Genomic DNA, 20,976 nt, shown 5'->3' with positions numbered 1-20,976 from the left:
TTCACAACAATTCGCATACAATCGCTCAACATAACAACTACATCACAATTCCACTTCTCATCGCAAGATGTCCTTTGCATAAATACCATGCCTTTACACAAATTGCTGCTAGGTCGGTTAAGACCACAATACACTTTTCCAACTTAGAGTAAACATCTAGGATGTCGGCCCTAATTGGACAAGTAATTCCTTTGCTTTAATTTCGCTGTCTTGTTTCACTGCTAAAACATGAATATCTCTTTTCCGTATAGTCCGTACTAACTTCCAAGATTATACACATCATCATCAACATGTATACTATCTCCATCTAACTTCGCAAGTCATAATATGACATCAATAACAAGTTATAAACAAAACAATACATTGTTGTATACCAAATTCATACTTAGACAATTTCTGAGTATTAAAAGCTAAGTTTCTGAGGTTTCCTATAAGCATGTACAACATGTGTTGCCATAAATGACAACAATTACGTATCTTCATTAGCCAATTGTCAACAACAAAAAGATATATCCAAAATTCATTTCACTATACTAAAAATGCAAACTCTGAAATGTCATATGGGATGGTCCTAAAAGGTAAACCATTATGGCTTTCATGGCAAACATGTTACATCTTAAATCTTACTTATAAAAGTTAAATTGGTTAAACTACCAAATCCAACATTTTTAACCTAGGTCACAAGGTTCAAATTTGTATTCAAGTTCGTCGATCATAAAATTCAAATGAAAGTTGACAAGGGCGAAAATTCGAGAAAAATTTGACATTAAATTTAAGTTATGTATATTCATGCATTTTTAAATATTAGTAATATATCCACAAAATTGTCAAAATAGTTTACATTGCTAAATAATTTAACTAAATAACTCAATATCATTTTAAAATTAAATAATATTATATTAAATAATAGTATTATATTAAATATCATAAAATTCGGACTCAAAAAGAGTAAAAATTTGTTGAAATTCGAATCTCATAGATGAAATTTGATGTATGCTGTGACTAACTTTTTAACTATGGCATATTCTAGTGGACGAGGCCAGGTGCAACTTTAAGGTGAATTTAATGAAAGAGATAGCCCTTGGTCCTGGCATCTGAGACAAAGGAGAACCAGCGGTGGGCATTAAACTAATAAAAGATTTAAGAAATGTAGACTCTAGAACGAAGTACTCATGAATAAATCAAAAATATTTAATCCTACTTCAAATCAATTTTGCAAATAATAAAAGCAATTAAGAACTATTACTGTAATTTCTAGATTAATAACGAGTTATTCAATGGAAAAATCCAGTGAATTAGTTTCTAGCCAATTAAAAATTCCATCCTAGTTTTCATTGTAGTTTAAGCCTGCAATGTTTTCCAACCCACTCAGATAAGAGCAAATGATAAAATGTGTAAAAATATTATAAATTGCAAAGAAATGCAGTTCATTATAGAGTATGAATCTTGATCTTCACTGACTTCATAATGTATAAAAGAACTTTATGGTGCACACTGCATACTGTAAAAGTAGGAATTGACAAGAAGTGATTAGTCAGGCCCTACCTCAACCAGAACAGTTGCTATAGACATGCCAAGATGAAAACCAATAGCTCCCACTAGGTCTTCAGTATTAATATTTTCTCTTCCATGTTGTGGCTTGATGGTACTTGCAACCCCAGAAGTAAAATTGTCAGCTTCATTCTTGTCCATTTTTACCAAAGTAGGAATAATTCTTGGTCTCACTAATGCTTGAGAAGCCCACCCCTTCAATACACTGAGCAATTGAAGCAGATGCTCCACCAACAAAGCTATAAACTTTGTGCTCTCGTGCACATATTTCATGATAATATTCCTGCATTTTTGGCAGATTAAACACTCAATTAAAGAGGACAGAAAAATTTAAAATGTGTTAATATCCATAAATGACCAAAGTAGGTGTATGTGCCTCAAAATTAGAGCAAGTTATAATAGATAAAAGTGAGTGTTTAGCAGATCTACAACCACCAAAGATGTATTAGATAAATCTAAAACTAGGGAGAAAAATGCACCAAATAAGTGAGAGTAAGCCAAGAGAAACAATTATATACAGAAGTATTAATAAAACAACCATGTAAAATGAAAGCACCTCACATTAAAACCACAGACTAAAAAAGAGGGCCGGTGGAAAACAAGGCTCTAGGATGCATTAGAAATAGTAGCACCATATCAGTAAAAACCATTCTCAAGTATAAAATTGGCAAAATAATAAGGATTTTTTAAAAATAAGGATTTAATTGTGAAAAATTGGAAATTAAAAAAATGCAGAAATAAAAGAGAAAAAACTCTTGCTTTTTTAATTTCAAAAAAGCATTTTAATCACATAGAGATATAGAGACAGTATAAAGATTAAAGTTAAAACCCAAAATATTTTGGATAATAGAATTTGTCTTTTATGATCATGCCACTGATTACATTGCGTTCCACAATGCATATTGCACTGCATAAATGACAATTACATACTACTAGTTTCAAATTTTTAGTAGAAATGAAAAAGCCAGCCCTAACCAAAAATACTGAAAAAAAAAACACCCTTCAGGGTTCTGGTTAGGGCTCTTTAGATAAAGAATAAGTCCTGACACTGACCCTAAACAATGAAAAGAAATCAGCACTTAGAGGTAGGGCTAGGACTTTTAATGTAAAAAAGATCATGTTTTTTTATTTACTTTTTATCATGAAGAAAGGAAGAATTTCTCTAAATATTTGTAACATGATATGACATCATGAAAAGAATAGTTTTGAAAATCAATGAACATTTTCATCCTACAGCCCCAAAAATCTCCAAATCCAGCTCAAAATTACCCTGGTTCCTCCAAAATATCCCATGCTAATCTCATAATTCTGCAAATCTGGTTAGAAAATGCTCTGATTCCTCCAAAAAAATCAGAAGCATTATGTCAGAAAAATCACCCCACTTATCAAAATTGGCCAAGCGCAGGATTAATCAGTCAAACTTGTGCATTTTTAAGATTTGTACAAGTTTATCCAAAGAAAAAATTCAGGTAAAAGCCATAAAAAATAATTCCACAGACCAAGCCATTGTTGAAGTCACAACTTTCACTCTCAAAAATTCAGAAAAACAAAACCACTTTTACAAGAAAAAAGAATCTTGATCAGTATCCATCAACAGAAAGGAAAACTCCTTTGGAAAGCTTTATAGACTAATCTTTAGCAACCTACTGTGCATTCATCAATTCTTTGAAAAATAGATTCTAACAAGTTAAGAAAACATCTGCGAAGTGTAATACAAAAGCTTATGAGTACTCATAAGAATTACCTAGCTTAATCAACTAACGCAACTTTTTGCAAGCTTGTCCATAACTTGAAATACCAGTTGTCAGAATTTTCTCACATTCTAGTTTCACTGTGTGAATCTCCAAATCTTCAGACTGGAAAATTCCTACACAACTAGCATATCTATATCAGAGTTCACTAAGTGACCTGCCAATATGATAACTCAATTTCAATTTCACACATTCCAACTTATCACACCCCAATTTAGCACACATTTTCAAAATCTGTTGGTCCAACCAAACTTAATGTAAGCCACTTGATAACTAAAACCAAGATAAAAGTGGTATGGTAAAAGCAAGTTCACACACAAAGGCATTCATCAAGTTGACACCAATCTTTTTATATGTGGAAACCCTTGGTTGGAGAGTGAACACCGCAATGGGGATAATATACCCACTACCCTTATAACGCATGTAAAGGGGTGCCCTGTTAAGAGCAAGTGTTTCTTCTAGAAACGCATCTTGTTAGGAATGCTCACAACCTATCAGGATTACACAAGCCTGGGAAACCTACCCTGTTAGAGGATTTACAAATCTCCTTCTGAGAGGACAGCTTGTTAGAGGATTTACAATAAGCTTACTAATGAAGCTTGCATGTTAAGAGCTACAAATAAATGCAATATAAAGAAAGCATACTACATGAGCATACTACATGTTTAGACGTCAAATGTGGCACTGGATTGCCTTGTAGATCTTCGCTTCGTATCCTCGAAGATGCACTGATCTTCCTATTTGTTTGGCTTCTTCGTTCTCACCTCTCCCTTGGTTGTCTGCAACAGCTTGTCGTTGTCTCTTCCTCCTTTGTAACTGCTTCGTCAATTGGTTTACTTCTTACAGCGCTTTTTGTTCTTTGCTCTCTTCTTCTCTTCTCACAGTGGCAACAACCTTCAACAACAACAACTAGGTTTGATTTAGTTGTTTATATCCTTTCTTCGATGTTAGGGCACAATTACCCATGACCTGATTATCTCGCTCATTTTCGAATTCAAATTTTGAATCTCATATATGCTTCGTTTCATAGGGGACCCGTGATCCCTATGTGTAGGGTCTAGACAAGTAGCCCTGCCAGTCCTTCTGTGAACCAATGCTGCCCTCCGTCCTTGCCTACTTCCAATGTTTCGCTCTTACCTCCTGTCACATCATTGGTGACTCATTATGTTGATGACTCGGATCAACTATTATTCATTCCTGACTGCCTGTGTCGAAATGGGTGTGCGATAGTGTATGTTGGTGTATTCCTTGACCAGTAATCATCGACTTCCTTCTTCTCCTTCCTTCGACCAGTTGTCACACATTTTGACAATCAAATACGTTGGCCATCAATGACAACACTTCCTACTTCTTTCAAACTTTCTGCCAAAGAGACTTGTAGGGTCAACAGGATCTTCGTATCAAAATTGACTTGTTATTAAAATTTGAGCCATGTTTGCCTCATCAAGGGTGATCTGAGACGTAGGGGCCATATATTTTGTGACTTGCACATAAGGAGTCACCCTTAACATGCTAACTTGGGCCAAAATTTTACGTGCATATCTGTATTTTGATTTTAGGCAAGATTTCAAATCGTTAGTTGACCTTCAATTTTCACACTCAAAAAAGCGTGAAAGATGTATCAAAGAAAAGTTATCTCATGTCATTAGCAACTAGAGGAGTTGAAGAACAAGGAACGAGAGGCAAACGAATAAATACGATTGTTGAGGCTTTGGCTTAGCAATTTGAAGGCATTCTATAAAGTTCAGCTGAAATTAAAATGAAGATGATTCGTGCTTTTCTATATCAAGTGTTATATTGCATCCTTAACCTTTATATTTCAAAGGATCATGAAGATGACGAGGAGATCAGCGACTTATGATTGGCTTGCACTCTTCCCTTCGGGTTGGGTATGATTTCTTGTTTACCTTATATCTACACGCTTGGGCTTCATATTTTGGCTTCAACTATATTGTTTCAAGTACAACTTGATTGTAATTTCATATAGAGTATACTCCAACACACTAGGGTAGATCTCTTGTCACTACATGCATTTCAGCTCATAGAAATCTTAGACGCACTTAAGATTCAAGAATGCACATATTCAAGACATGTAGATATAGTGTATGGAAGGTCGTATCCAGAAGCTTGCTAGGTTTATGTGTCTAATTAACTTCGCATTAGCAAAACAAGTCTTGAATCTCATATTCAAGTGCACAAGTTTCTCTTTCTCCTTAATTTAGTGCTACATTTTAGATCTGAGATTTCTTACCTTTATATTGATATAGAATTGATTTACAAGTCCAATGCCTTACATCTCTCATTCCTAAGCAACAAAGGTGTAGGAACCCCAAGAGCATAGATGCTAAATTGATTCCCTTTAAGAAAAAGGAGTCGGTCGACCATATTCATTCCTTGAAAAATGTGTATTCTAATGTGGTTTGGAAAATGGATCTTGGAGCCTAGCCTGACCCCGTCCAAATATCCAAGACCCACATTTTGGTGAACCTAACGTGAATACCTTTTACTTCTAACTTTTTATTAGATTTAGTTGTGTGCATTTACATTTCTCAAAATCTAAAAGAAATACTTTCATTGTATTTGTCTTTTTCTTTTTCAAAATTAAACAAAAAAATAACAATATATTTATTTGTATGCATGTGTGTTTTTATTTTCCTAGAATAGAAAGATGTATGATTTAGTGGTCATCTAGTAGCAATGATTTTGATATGTTGGATGAGGACCTTGATAAATTCTTCTCTATTAGTCTTTGTCTACATCTCCTAAACCATCCCTTTATCGAAGATTTATTAATATGATATGTGTGAATGGCTACATTGGTGATAATGATAAACCTAAAGTTATTGTTCATCTTCATCAAGAGAATCCTCAAGCTACAAACAAACTAATGATTGTCCAAGGTTGTGGTTATCCTAAAATTTTCAAACTCCTAGTAAATCTTTGATTACTATCAAAGGCAGAATCAAGAGTCTTTGGACCTTTACCTTTTACTTCTAACTTTTTATTAGATTTAGTTGTGTGCATTTACATTTCTCAAAATCTAAAAAAATTATTTTCATTGTATTTATGTCTTTTTCTTTTTCAAAATTAAACAAATATATATATATATATATATATGTATATATACATATATGTATGTATATATATATGTATGTATATATACATACATATATATATATATATATGTATGTATATATACATACATATATATATACATACATATATGTATATATACATACATATATATATATATATACATATATGTATATATACATACATATATGTATATATATATACATACATCTATATATACATACATATATATATATATATATATTTTTATTTTTTTTTTAATTTTTTCTTTTTTTTCTTTTATGCATGTGTGTTTTTATTTTCGTAGAATGAGGATGTAAGATTTAGTGGTCATCTACTAGCAATGATTTTGATATGTTGGATGAGGACCTTGATAAATTATTCTCTATTAGTCTTTGTCTACATCTCCTAAACCATCCCTTTATGGAAGATTTATTAATATGATATGTGTGAATGGTTGTAGTTATCCTAGAATTTTCGAACTCCTAGTAAATCTGTGATCATTATTAAAGGCAGAACCAAGAGTCTTTGGACCTTTACCAAAGAGATCACTCAAAGCTACAAGGTGGTTGTCCACATCCATAACATGAGAAATACTTAGCAATCTACCAATCTAACGATTCTCATATCTATTCTCACTTCTTAATCTTTGCTTCCTCCTACACCTCATCTTGCTCAAAATTCTAGAAAGGAATATGATCTTCTTGAGAAATATTGTGTTACTTTTGCAATAATATCTCTTTGGGAGTTGATTCAAAACTTATCTACGTATCAGGAAATGTTAAAAGATGCTCTAAATAATATGAATATTCCTCCACCTATGCCAATGACATGACTAATTTGTTATAAAGCATGAATATAACTAGGCCCAAGGTTTAAACTATTTTTACTCAAGAAGAATTACCTTAGTTGAATTACAACTTTGATATGATCTACTTATGATTGTTGCTATTATTAGCGGTAATGTCAATAGATGAAACTTGGTTGATAATGGATATGGCCATGTTTGTAGCATTGGGTTTTTGCATAAGATTAATGTAGAACCCTCTTTGATTAACCTACCCATTTTACTATTCACGGCTTCAATAATGTTACAAGAGATATTCTAGGTATTATAACCTTACTTGTTATTCATGTCATGCCTAATACTCTTACTAGCAACCAAAGTAATGAGACTCGCCGCGAGTCGGGCAAGTTGTTCGAGTTGGCGAGTCAAGTTACCTCAATCGAGTCAAAATGACCCGTAGCCCTGACTCGGCAAGTCAACTTGGTTGACTCACCTGACTCAGTTGACTCGCCTAACTAACTCGGCTTACTCATCTAACTAGTCTGATTTTAAATTTTTGTTTTCAAAATTTTCTTAACACATCTAAAGTTTACCTTTATACTTATGTAATCGACGTATGTTATGTATGTGATCAAATTACCTTCTATTTCATGATGTTATTGTGTCTTTAAGCTTTATTCCATAATGGGTGCATAGAATTTCTTTAAATTCTAAAAAATCTCTAAATTTCAAGGATTTTGTCACTTTGTTGAGTCACAAGTCGAGTTACCCTTGCCGAGTTCGGGCTAGGTCCGAGTCTCGTTACTTTGCTAGCAACCCTCAACCCTTCATCGCAAAATCAAGTTTATATATAATAACATCATGTGCATAACTCAAGTTGATCACACTATGCAAACTAAGAATGATTGTCCTCCTATTCAAACACCTATAAAACAAATCACTATTTCTCCTTCCAAAGATCCACTTTAACTTGAGAATACTCTTTTGAAAGATGATTATGGAACCTTAGATTTCACTCCTTCCTTTGTAGGAGAGTACCAAATTCTTACAAAATAACCTAAGAAAGAGGAAAACCCTAAGGAAGATAAGAATGAAAAACCAAATCGAGGGGCACATCATCAGAGTCAAACATGTTGGAGTTGATTTAGAGAAGATGTAAGCTATCATGGATTGACCTCCACCCAAGAACCTTACACAGTTTAAGGGGTTCTTTGGGCTATGCGGTTTCTAGCATCACTTCATCAAGGGTATTTCACAACAGATTGCAACACATACTGACTTGATGAAGAAGGGAGAGATTCATTGGTCTGATCAAGCACAACATTGTTTTGATAAGTTCAAACAATTGAAGAGTTTGTGCCCAGTACTTGCTAAACAAGACTTCACTAGATTGTTTCAACTTCAGTGTGATGCCTTGGGTGAGGGTATCAAAGCAATATTGATGCAAGGTAGACACATGATTGCCTTTGAGAACCAAAAATTGAGGGGAGTAGAAAGAATTACAGCATATATGATAAGGATATGGCTATTATGCACACATTAGCCAAGTTCAGGCAATACCTTGTGGGCAGCAAATTTATAGTGAGCACAAATCATAACAGCCTAAAACATTTCCTTAATCAGCAATGCCGCAATGATTGGCAGCAGAAGTGGGTAAGCTACAAGTCTATGATTTTGGCATCGAGTATGCAAAGGGCAAATAGAACACAATTGTTGATGCTCTATCACAGAGGCCTCATTTGTGTGACATTAGTGAGATTACAAATCAATGGCATGGGTTGTTCTCATCTAAGCATGCTAAAAGAACATGGGCAACCGGTATTTTGGATGATTCAGTTCAGGATGACAAGTATACTTCTGTAAATGAGCTTATTATTTACAAGGGTTGAATATTATTTGTGTTGGGATCAAAGATGAAGAAAAGGGTGTTGAGGGTTTTATGTGATGTTACCATGGTAAGACACCCAAGATATTGTAAAACACACAAGCAAGTTTAGGAACAATTTACATGGAAAGGACTCAAATCAAATGTGTTGCAATATGACAAATAGTGTCTCGTTTGTTAGCATAATAAACAGGAGTACAACTTTCAAAGGAGATCATTGCAATCCCTTCCCATTCTAGATAGGAAGTGGAAGTGTACTCATATAGATTTCATCACAAACTTGCCCAAAGTCCAACGGCCACTTCTTTGTGATCACCACCACCTATACAATAATGTAGTTTGTAGATCTATTCTTTAGGGAGGCCTTTACACTCCACGGATTGCCTCGGAGTATAGTTAGTGATCGGTACAGAAATTCATGAGTAATTTTTGGCAAGAGTTGTTCAGACTCAATAGGGACAAAGTTGTTCAGACTCAGTAGGGACAAAGCTCACTCTAAGTGCCAGTTACCACCCTGTAGAGTAAACGCAGTCAAAGATTATTAATGAATAGATGGAGGGATACATTAGTAACTCCATAAAAGGGGAACAAGGTGTAGCTTGAGTGGCTACACGTATGTGAGTATTGTTACAACACACTTATCATACACCTATCACGATGTCACCTTTCATGGCATTATATGAGTATGATGCACCTAATTGCTTGATTTTGCTACTTGGAGATAGTAGAGTGCTCAAGGTAAGAGATCTATTTCAGGAGGGTCATGATATCAAGAGATGACTAAAAGAGAACCTTTAAAGGGCACAAAATTAGAAAAAGTAATATGCAGATCAAAGGCAAGTTGAGTAGTCATTTGATGATCTATATGATGTTGCAGTCATATAGATAAACCACTCTCAGGAAGAATGGGCCAAAAAACTCAAGCCATTTTATGGAATATTTAGATTTATCATGAGTATTGATGAGGTGACTTGTGAGTTGGAGTTGCCAACTAACAACCAAGTGCATAAGGTTTTCTAGGCGTCCCCTGATGCAAGTAGGGTTAATCTTAACTAGGTAAGATCACAAAAAGGATATGGTAGGCTCCAAAGGCAAGGGTTTAGTCCAAGACCCCTACAATGGCATAAGCAATCAGGTGATCCCTGTAGAGGTTACTTGTTATCCCAGACACCACAAGCAATCCACTTATTCCTGCAAACAACACTCAAGGCTCCACCAAACACAAGTTGACTCTTCGCCTTCCAAGTTAACCTCACCAACATCCCCTAGGATCTTTCATTACAAACACTCCAAGGGCATTCCAAAGACTTCATATATCCCATTTCACTTAGAATCAACCGTTTTTGAGGTTATAAGCATCATAGCAAATACCCACAAAGAGAATGTAGCAAACTGGCCTAATAGGAGACCTAATCCCATTACCCTATTTAGTAAGTTTTTGGGCTTTTACACAAGATCTTCTCAAACCATCCCTAGAACAAAACACATATTCAGGTACCCATTTCAAAGTTCAAAAATATTCCAATGGCCCAAATCTCCAACCCACTATTGTATCATTGATCCACAAATCCTTAGGTTTAAGGGTTTTAGACCTAAAAACCAACAAACTTAGTTACAGAGCTCTCCACACAAAGCCCACTTGTAGAACTCGATTATTCTTGTGATGAACGCACCATATACATCCAAATGAACTTCTTTTACAGAGTCAACATCCATTCAATCTCCATATCCACTCTCTACTATCACTGGTATAGGTTAGTCACATACAAATGCCTAACCTATTCAAGTTGAAACTAGCCTAAACATGGTGGGAGGTAAGCAACTAAATGCAAAAAACCAAAGTACAACCTCTCTTAGATCCAATGGACTCCATTTTACAGTGACTCTAACATTAGACATTATCCATTTAGGATTAAAACCCTAGGTTACGGTTCTACTAATCACAGTGAAAGAAAAGTCTATGCAAAACACAATGATCCCACTAAACTACTAGCAAAATGATATCAATCCAAACTAAATGCAACACAAAACATACAAATGCATAACCTATTCACTCACTCTCTCCATATCCACTCCCTACTATCACTCTTATAGGTTAGTCCAAAGGACTCCATTTTACAGTGACCCTAACATTAGACATTATCCATTTAGGATTAAAACCCTAGGTTACAGTCCTACTAATCACAGTGAAAGCTAAGTCTATGCAAAACACAATGATCCCACTAAACTACTAGCAAAATGATATCAATCCAAACTAAATGCAACACAAAACATAGAAATGCCTAACCTATTCACTCACTCTCTCCATATCCACTCCCTACTATCACTGTTATAGGTTAGTCACATAGAAATGCCTAACCTATTCAAGTTGAAACTGGCCTAACCATGGTGAGAGGTAAGCAACTGAATGCAAAAAAACAAAGAACATTGGACAACCTTATTATGAAGTAATTGGAAAATATTTGCTTGTTAATAACAATGATCAAGAGATCAATTTATACAAGAGACTGAACGATGTTTCCTTAAGAAACAATCGTAAAGATAGAAACATTCTATTCTACCTTAAGAAAAAATTAACAGTTATCTACAACTAACTAAAGAATAGAAACATTCTATTCTAGAAACAAAAAACTATATATTAGAAACATTTAAATATTTACAGAAGATTACAATAGATAACCATTAGATACTAAACAAAGACCTCCCTTATTGGTTAATCTATCCAAAGCACAAAGTTGTCAAAAGGCGTAAAAGGCAGATTCTATCTGCACAAGGTGCTCCGCACTGTTCGTTGTGGGCTGCAAACCAGATTGCTTAGATAGGGCAGCTAAGCGCTTCCAACATTCAACCTTCATGTGCCCAAACTTGTGGTAATAGTTGCATTGAATATTTTTCTTCTAGGAGCCTTCTGGATTTGGAACAAAGATGTCTGCTAAGAAGACTATAGATGGTACGTTGGATAATGTTCCAAAACTTTGTAGATAGCATAATGCTCCAAAACAAACCGCAAAAGCCATAATTTTTAGGAGAAAATCAAAAGAACCAAACACGATTTTGGGGCTGAAAAATCAATCAAAACCAAACATGATTTTTGAGGTGAAAAAACAATCAAAACCTGACATGGTTTTTGAGGTGAAAACACAATCAATCAAAACCCAACATGATTTTTGAGGTCAAAAAACAATCAAAACCTGACATGGTTTTTGAGGTGAAAACACAATCAAAACCTAACAATACAAAGCTTCGCTTTTTTAGGAAAAATGGTAATACCCTACAGATAATTTTTGAGGAAAAAATTACAAACCCACAAATGAATCCCACACAACTTTGCAAATTACAAAATCAGAAATTTTTAAGGGAAAATTTATAGAAACCCACGAGATATTTATTTTTAGGGAAAAAAATATGAAAACCCATCAGAAATTTTTTTTTGAGGAAAAAAATTATGAAAACCCATTAGAAAATTATTTTTTTGAGCAAAAAAATTATGAAAATCCACCATAATTTTTAAGGGAGGCAAAACACAAGACTTTGCAAGTAAAGTCAGACATGCAAGTACATGCAACCCTCAAAAAGTAGAGACCCACAAAATTTGACGGGTGACCCAAAAGAGAGCTCAAAATACCCAAAAAAAATGTGTTGTCGATTTCTAAATCGCTAGCTCGAAAATCAAGGCACAAAAATCGAGGCACCCGAAAAAATAGATGACAACCCAATTGAGATCTCAAAAAACCCATCAAGAATCTATAAAAAAATTTAATCCAGTATAGAAAAATAGGGTTTTCAACAAAAACAGCCCTGCTACAAAAAAACCACAAAAAATGGCGGAAATGTGCAGAAAAAACAAAGGGATCTAGACAAGAATGGGTTGCAAAACTGAACTAGAAGTCGGCGAATTCAGATCTCTCAAAACAAAAACCCTGGTCAAATTATAGAGAGAGTTGGAAGCAAATATGCATATAAATAATTTTGAAAATAAAAAGCAAATAATTTCAATCAAGAAATTATAATTATTTTCGAAAAAATTTAGAGTATTGGCTCTGATACCATGTTACAAAGTAATTGGAAAATATTTGCTTGTTATTAACAGTGATCAAGAGATCAATTTATACACAAGACTAAACGATGTTTCTTTAAGAAACAATCGTAAAGAATAGAAACATTCTATTCTAGCTTAAGAGAAACCTAACAATTATCTACAACTAACTAAATAATAGGAACATTCTATTCTAGGAACAGATAACTAAATATTAGAAACATTTTAATATTTACAAAAGATTACAATAGATAACCATTAGATACTAAACAGAGATAATAGAAATTATCTATTATTGTAATAAACTTCTCTCAGATTCAAAGGACTCAATCTTATAGTGACCCTAACATGAGAGATTGTCTATTTACGATTAAAACCCTAGGTTACAATCCTACTAATCACAGTGAAACCTAAGTCTATGCAAAACACAATGATCCCACTAAACTACTAGCAAAATAATATCAATCCAGACTAAAAGAAACACAAAACATACAAATTCCTAACCTATTCACTCATTCTCTCCATATCCTCTCATTGCTATCATTGTTCTAGGTTAGTCACGTACAAATCCCTAACCTATTCAAGTTGAAACTGGCCTGAGCATGGTGAGAGCTAAGCAACTGAATGCAAAAAACAAAGTACATTGGACAACCTCTCTCAGATCCAAAGGACTCCATTTTACAGTGACCCTAACATGAGAGATTGTCTATTTAGGATTAAAACCCTAGGTTACAGTCTTACTAATCACAGTGAAAGCTAAATCTATGCAAAACACAATGATCCCACTAAACTACTAGCAAAATGATATCAATCCAGACTAAATGCAACACAAAAGATCCTCATTCACATCCCATCAGCAACTAAGCAAAAATGAAGTGATTTGCAATAAAGAATTAGTAACACGCAGGAAGTACAGTCAGAGTTATCCACCAAAAGCTGCATTCAATCTTCTTCATTAAACTCTCCAATAAATTCTCCCCATACAAATATCTGTGGCAGATGTCCTTACACCTTCCACGAAGGCTACTCCACAAAGAAGCAGTCTTCTGACTGTTCAACTTCACAAAGATGACAAGAAATTGCAAAAGTTACACTCTGCAACTTTGCAATTTTTGCAACTTCCATGCATTTTTCTAACCCAACAAAGTTAAGACCCATATAAACATGACCAAGAGGTCTCAAAGGCACACCAAGACATAATATTTCATTGCATGACCAAATTTATGAAGATCTGACCTTTTGACAGGCGTAGACCCAGATTGATCAAGTGGCTAACATAGCCTTATTGGGACAAAACATACACAAATGACTCCAAACCAAAAATGAACCAACTCCAATACATTCTTAACATGTTAATACATCCTAAGATCAACTAACACACCAAAATTGGAGGGGTATGATGTGGAACATCAATGGTGCTCCTGCACCATCTCCCCTCAAGAAGGTGATTGAGTATAATGTGACAAATTGGTACATGTACCTGATGCCATTATTAACATCCACAAGCAGAATTTAAAGAAACAGATCGTTGCAGAGTATTTAGCAAAGTGGAAGGATTTATCGGTTAAGGATGCTACATGGGTGGGTGGACTGTAATATCCCCTCCTGAGGCAGGTCAGTTGACTGATTGGCCTATTACTTGATTCCCGTAGGCTAGAAATTTGTAGAGGAGATCCATTCAAGGAGATATAGCATCAGACTAGGGCTTTTGGAGCCAATTTAGATTTTGGCAGCCTCCTAGATTGTAGGAGGAATCCTTTAATTCTAGGGATGAATAGGGAGTTAGTAGAGGTGTACCAGAGGACCTCCGGGACCATCCTGGATGCTCCTAGCCCAATTTCTAAAATTTAGGAGAGTATAGGAGAGATCCTAAATTCTAGGGAGAACTGTCAATCAGTTCACAACGCGGGGCAATAGCAGAGGACCACCATCTTCAAACAGAACTCAGATCAAAGGTCAGATAGGTGAGATATGAATTGTGGAGGAATAATTTAATAATTTCTATAGTTTGGGATTTTAAAAAATAATATCAAAGCAACTGTTATAATCATTTGGGAATAAAATAATGTTATAATAATGTGGGACCAAGTCCCTAGGAGATAATAACATTTGTTTACCAAAAAGGGGAATTTTTTTAAGTGATGATGAACAGCCCTCGTGATGGACATCACCTAGGGAAGGAGAATTTAAGTTATTAAAAACTATTTAATACTATTTTAAATTAATGAAAGCCTTAATTAGGTTCAAACTGGGCTTGGAGGGAAAGAAAATGAGAGGGGGATGATTGGTATCATTCCAGAACTTGTTTTGTTGACTGCAGCTGTGAGAAGGAGCCTGATTGCAGCGGGTGAATTCCAGAATCGGTCTGAGTGGGAACAAAAACTCCCTCTTGGATACTAGCCTGCAGATGTGAGACATCATCCCAGGGCAGGATCGTCAGTGAAAATTCAGTTTCAGGCCATTTTAGGAGGTATTTGGATTGTTACAGCCATAACTCAGGGAAGAGTCAATTGATTGCAAACTGAGGTATGAGTTTTCCAGCGCAGATGTGAGTTCCTGTAGCATTCTGGGAGCCATACACTGGTTTGACATAGATAATGCAGAGGGAGTGCTGGACGTGGGGTAGGAGAGACTCCAGGCACGAATCGAGAGCTTTCCAAGCAATAATTTAGCAGATCGGGCTATGAGGAAGGACCAGCAGCTGACCTGGACAGAAATTAATAAGTGCTGAAGCCAATACATGCTGTTACATCGACAGGAACAGCAAATCAACTCACAATAAGGGCTGAGTATGCGATTTTCAGTCTTAACTCACTCTCAGTATCTGTGTATTCAGACGCCAACAAGCACACTGTAGGAGAAAGATCTTTATTTAGTGTACTGTGAATAATCTAATTACTGCAAAACCCTGGTACAGTCTGTAAAGACTTATATTTCTCAGTAATTTTCAGAATCTGTCAATAGATGAGATTCAACAGTCATTGGTGTCAATTCCTAATTAATTGCATTGATTTTTATATTTGATTGTACTGTAGTGTTAGAAATTCTATTGTTGTCAATTCCTAATTACTTAATTGCACCATTCATTATTTAAAAAAATAAAAAATAGTAAATTCACAAAACTCTAAAAAAGCGAAAAAAACAAAAAACCTCAAAAGAAATCATTTCACTTGTCAGAGAAAGATTCAGCACAAAAAACTTAAAACCCGGGTAGTAGACTTCATTGATAGAATGCAGCAACGTAAGAATCAATTCAAGACTGATTTAATTTCAAAGGTAAAAGACCATATTTCATTGAAGTACTGTGTGTGCACACAAAAATATGTGTTGATGCATTTAGCTTATTTCTAGTTTTTATAAACACCTTAGAATATGCTTGCATTTTATAACGGTAGTTAAGTGGCCTATCACCCCAGCCACTAAAAGAAACCACTTAAGCAGTTCCTTGTCTATATAGCATCAAAACATGACAACTCTCTTATATAAATTTATCTCCTAGCACCCAATTGGAGGAATGTTAAAGCCATATTTCACACAAAAATTAACTATTTCGGGTGAGTGGCTGACTGGCTCTGTTGTGTGGATGAGTGATTTCCCTTGGTAATTCCTGCCCACCAAAAATATGCACTGAGAATGTAAAACCCCAATGCACCAAACAAAGTTCTTCTCTGCATCAGTAGCCCTCTATACGCCTAAGAATGTGATAACTCTCTCAAATGAACTGATCACATAGTACCCAAATAGGAGTGTTACAAGCTAATAAGAAACTCTATACCACCATGGTGAGACTCTTCATTTGCAGTTAGGATTAATAACAACTGTGCCTGCAGAAGCATAATCACTGCTCTTTCAAGTTAGGAATAGTGTCATTGACCCTAAGTAAGTAAACCCAACGGGTAGTACCCTTGATAATAAAACAAGCTTATGAGGGTCTACTAGAGGTAAGCAAGGATTTTACAGTCTATCACACAGAGTTTAATATAACTGTAGAAGAAATGAAGAGCTGAGCTAGACACTATTGACCTAAATCATAACTGGAAAGCACTCACTTAATTGGGGGTCTGCCAAATCTTTTATTATTGAAGGCTAGAGTTTCTTTACTCAGTGAGTCAGTTCATTAACACCCTTTAACCATGCTATTTTGGTACATTCTACTAAACTGTACAGAAAACACAAAACCACTGGGACTAAATATCAGATTCAAGGACCAAGGTTATTAATTGCACCCTGGATTTTTACGAAACAAAAAAAAATTACTTTTTTCAAATTGAAGATCAGCTGGTCATCAAGAGAATGGTCATGCTATAAAGGCCAATTCTGTCCTCTCTTTTAGAGGATCTAACCACACATTTATCTCAATAGTAGTGCAACTGCAGACCCCTAAATACTGGTTTTGTAAATGCAGTTCTGACATCTGAGTTGTACCAGTGTCCTGGCAGTCATTTTACAATTAGCACCATGAGAGTCTTCAGTATATCATATCAGACCTCCTCAAAAGGCAACCTTTGTTATTCAGATTTAAGGTACACATCTTGAAGAATGGTCTAACTAAATAAATAACCTTTATAGCAAGATAGCACAGTCCCCAACTACACTCAGAACTCTGATGCAAGCCAGTTTGTATCCCTGCATGTTTAACAGACTTTACCATAATGGAACCACTTATTGTGACTGTTAAGATAAGTTTTTATTCAGCAGTTGTTTAATAGAACATTAACTGTGTGAGACTTTAATTCATATCAGGTAAAATTTGTTCATTGAGCACATCAGAAGTTTATAATTATTGATATAGATCAAAGGTGTCGTAGGGGAAGGAAAGATTGTCAAATTATTATCTAAACAGAAGTGTTTCCCTCATAAGGTAAAAAAAGTGCGATGACCTAGCCAAAGCTTCTAGCCAATCACTATTTAATATTTCCTGATTCTGAAGCTAAGAGTGAAGAACTTAACTGTTAAAACTTAAAAGAGTCAAAAGCGAGAATCTCAAGTACTCAAGCTTGTTGCACTGGCAGAATTACATTACAACAAAGTCGCAACAAGATAAATGATTCCCTGTTCTTTGGGAAGCATGCAAGGAAACAATTAATATCATTACCAGCATTTTATTTCTGCGCTAACAAGGTCCTCTCGGTGACAATATATCTTGCACGGTAATGCTGTGCCAGTTAGACTCAATGGACCTCATTCCATCCCACCTATTACAATAAAGGCTTAGAAGTATGCAAAGATTGCCTTTAATCAAAGAGATTTAATAAAATGGGCTCACAAAAATAGTCACAATACCACATTAGCTTCCTAGTTGAATATGGTACTAGCCCACACAAATTTCTCCTTATAAGATCTTCCAGGTTTAGCAAAACTTGTAGCATAATACTTTGAGGTTCTTAGGACCATAGTTCAAAATATCTCAGATATATTCCCGACAAGTCTATCGCGATATTTTTTGGCTCTCAAGAAGTAACGTCAACTCATCTCGGATAAGTATTTGCAGAGAAGTTTCAATTATCAGCAAAATATATCTCTGTTTTATGACGATAAATAGCAAACTCATCACCCACAGGCCTGTTATAGGGAGTGATGACCCAGAAAAAAAATTGTTTTTCTTTTCGGAAAAACAGATTTGGAGAGGAGAGAAAGGGCAAGGAAGAGAAAGAACATTTCTTCAGCATTGGAAAAACAGATTTAGGGAGTGATGGCCCAGAAAAAAAGAAAAAAAATTGATTGGAAAAACAGATTTGGAGAGCAAAGAAAGGGCAAAGTAGAGAAAGAACGTTTCTTGAAAACAGATTTTTGTCTGAAAAAACAGATTTTGAGTTCCGGAGAAGTTTCCTAGTTATCTCTGAGATTTTATTCTTTTTTGGCCCTCAGTTGCCGATAACGATATTTTCGACTGTGCTTAGAACTGCAAGAATCTTGGTACTAGAGTTAATCAATAATCAGTCTTAAACAACAGTTCGGTAGCATTGCATATCTCATAAGCAATTCACTGCAATAGACAGGTTTACATGAATACCTCAATTTAATCATGGAAGAGTAATGGAATAAAATAGAATGAGAATGTCAACAACCACCGAGCTGTAAGTATAAAAACACAAATGTTGCTAAATTGGAATTAATCAAGACGATTCGTATTTTATAGGAAAATCCTTCGACGAGGACTTGAAAGCTTAGTGATCGTGAATGTGTGCGTGCGTTTGTGTGAGAGAGAGACAGAAAGAGACCTTAGACGAAGACTTGAAAACGCATCGGTAGGAGCAGAAACTAAATTCTCCGCACTAGTCGAATTCGGTTCTACTACTGCCTCCTGAAAAAGACCCGCTCCACGGTCAACTATTCCCATTGTGGACGTTAAAATGATTTCTTCTTCTTCTATTTCCCTGCTCGAATGGGGTCCAAATGCATCCTGCCCAACTGACTCGCAAGCATTGCTAAAACCCTTATCATTACATGATGAACCCTCTGATTTAATCTCTTCGTTACCACATTCTTGACCTCCATATTCATCAGTCAACATATCTTCGTTTCTAAGGAAATCTTTATGGGAACCAGCGCCACTTCCGTTGTAATCAGCTGAAGCTATCTGCTTCCTTCTCACGACAACCGATGCATCCACTTCCTCCGCTGAGCTACTCAATATTTGATTGTCGGTTTCCTGCATTTGCTCTAACGGAGCAAAAATTTCTTGGAAAGAACTTTTCTGATTTTCCCATCCATCTTGGGCCTCAATACAGTTATCAGAAGCTGGGGCATCGAGTCCTGCTGATGAAGATACTGTAGAAAATTGGATAGTTTTTAGACTTGGAGAACTAATTTCACCATCCCCAAATGAAAAAATTTCATTTCCCATTGGAAGCAAATCATTTTCGTAAGCATCCTTGTGCTGATTTAAACAGGAACCTGAATTTCCTGATAATTCCATGAGGAAAACTTAACTCCTACGCTTTCAAAAGTACAGTTTCAAAAAGCGTTGCCTAACTACAAAAGCAGATTTCCACATGCCCAGCCCCCATTACATTTTAAATTGTTCCTTTCTACCGCTACTGTGGGAAACAAATTTCAGAATAAATCCCTGTTATATTTCGCGAGGAAGCGCATATACTCAAATAGAAAAAATATAGTCCACGGTCTATTGAAAGCCAAAATGGGTCCCTGCTGAAGTGGGCATAAGAATGAGACGCGAAGATGCGGAGGGACCAGTGTATGCGATTCCTTTTATTCCACCTTCCTCTCTGAAATAAATTTCGAAGTTTTTCAAGCCAATATCAAAATTTCTGGCCGTTGTAAGTCAACAGTTTTTCTTTACATTCATTCATTCATAATCACAAATTCTTTCGAGCATTAAAAACAAAGACTTATTCATACCTTCATTACGCCGACGACAATCCTCCCACCGTATCTACTGGTTGAAATGGCGTAAGTGTTTAAATTATTATTCTCTATTCCCTTTTCTTTCTTCTTCCTCTTTAAAAAAACAAAAGAAAAACATTTAAAACTTTCCCTCTAAACATTAAATTGTCTCTTAATATTCATAATATTATTTATGATTAATATATAATATAAATAACTATAGATCACAAAATCAGTTTTTCACTTTCAATTAATAATCTAAAGATCTAATTTGTTGAGTTATAGAAAATTATAATACTTCGTAAAAAATTAACATAAAAATTAATTGAAATTTCATTTATTGTTTTATTGATAAAATGCGAATTGCATAAGAGATAAAAATAGCATGTTTATACCAAAGTTGCATTGGAGAATTCGGCAACATCTTCTCTTACAAAATTGGTCTATAATGGAATTACAACAAGTCAAAATAAGATGACACTTCACTTGGGAATTTAGTCAAACCACTATGCAAAAGTCATAGGTG

General features: G+C 35.1%; 1 protein-coding gene across 1 annotated transcript in view; it reads right to left on the bottom strand.

Moving 5' to 3' along the window:
* Positions 1-20,563, bottom strand: part of CPR5 (protein) — an 86,793-nt gene extending 66,230 nt beyond the window's left edge. The window contains exons 1-3 of the mRNA XM_089804629.1: positions 20,466-20,563; positions 19,325-20,332; positions 1,546-1,834 (exon numbers count right to left, since the gene is read on the bottom strand). Of these exons, the coding sequence (XP_089660755.1) occupies positions 1,546-1,834; positions 19,325-20,022 (987 nt within the window). The 5' untranslated portion in view covers positions 20,023-20,332; positions 20,466-20,563. The remainder of the gene's footprint in view (positions 1-1,545; positions 1,835-19,324; positions 20,333-20,465) is intronic.
* Positions 20,564-20,976: the final 413 nt, after the last annotated feature.

This window comes from Cupressus sempervirens, chromosome 10 (assembly GCF_028749045.1).
Source record: "Cupressus sempervirens isolate cs-2001-9-10 chromosome 10, ASM2874904v1, whole genome shotgun sequence".
NCBI lineage: Eukaryota > Viridiplantae > Streptophyta > Pinopsida > Cupressales > Cupressaceae > Cupressus > Cupressus sempervirens.
The sequence above is the reverse complement of the archived record's forward strand: the minus strand, read 5'-3'. Positions and strand labels throughout refer to the sequence as shown.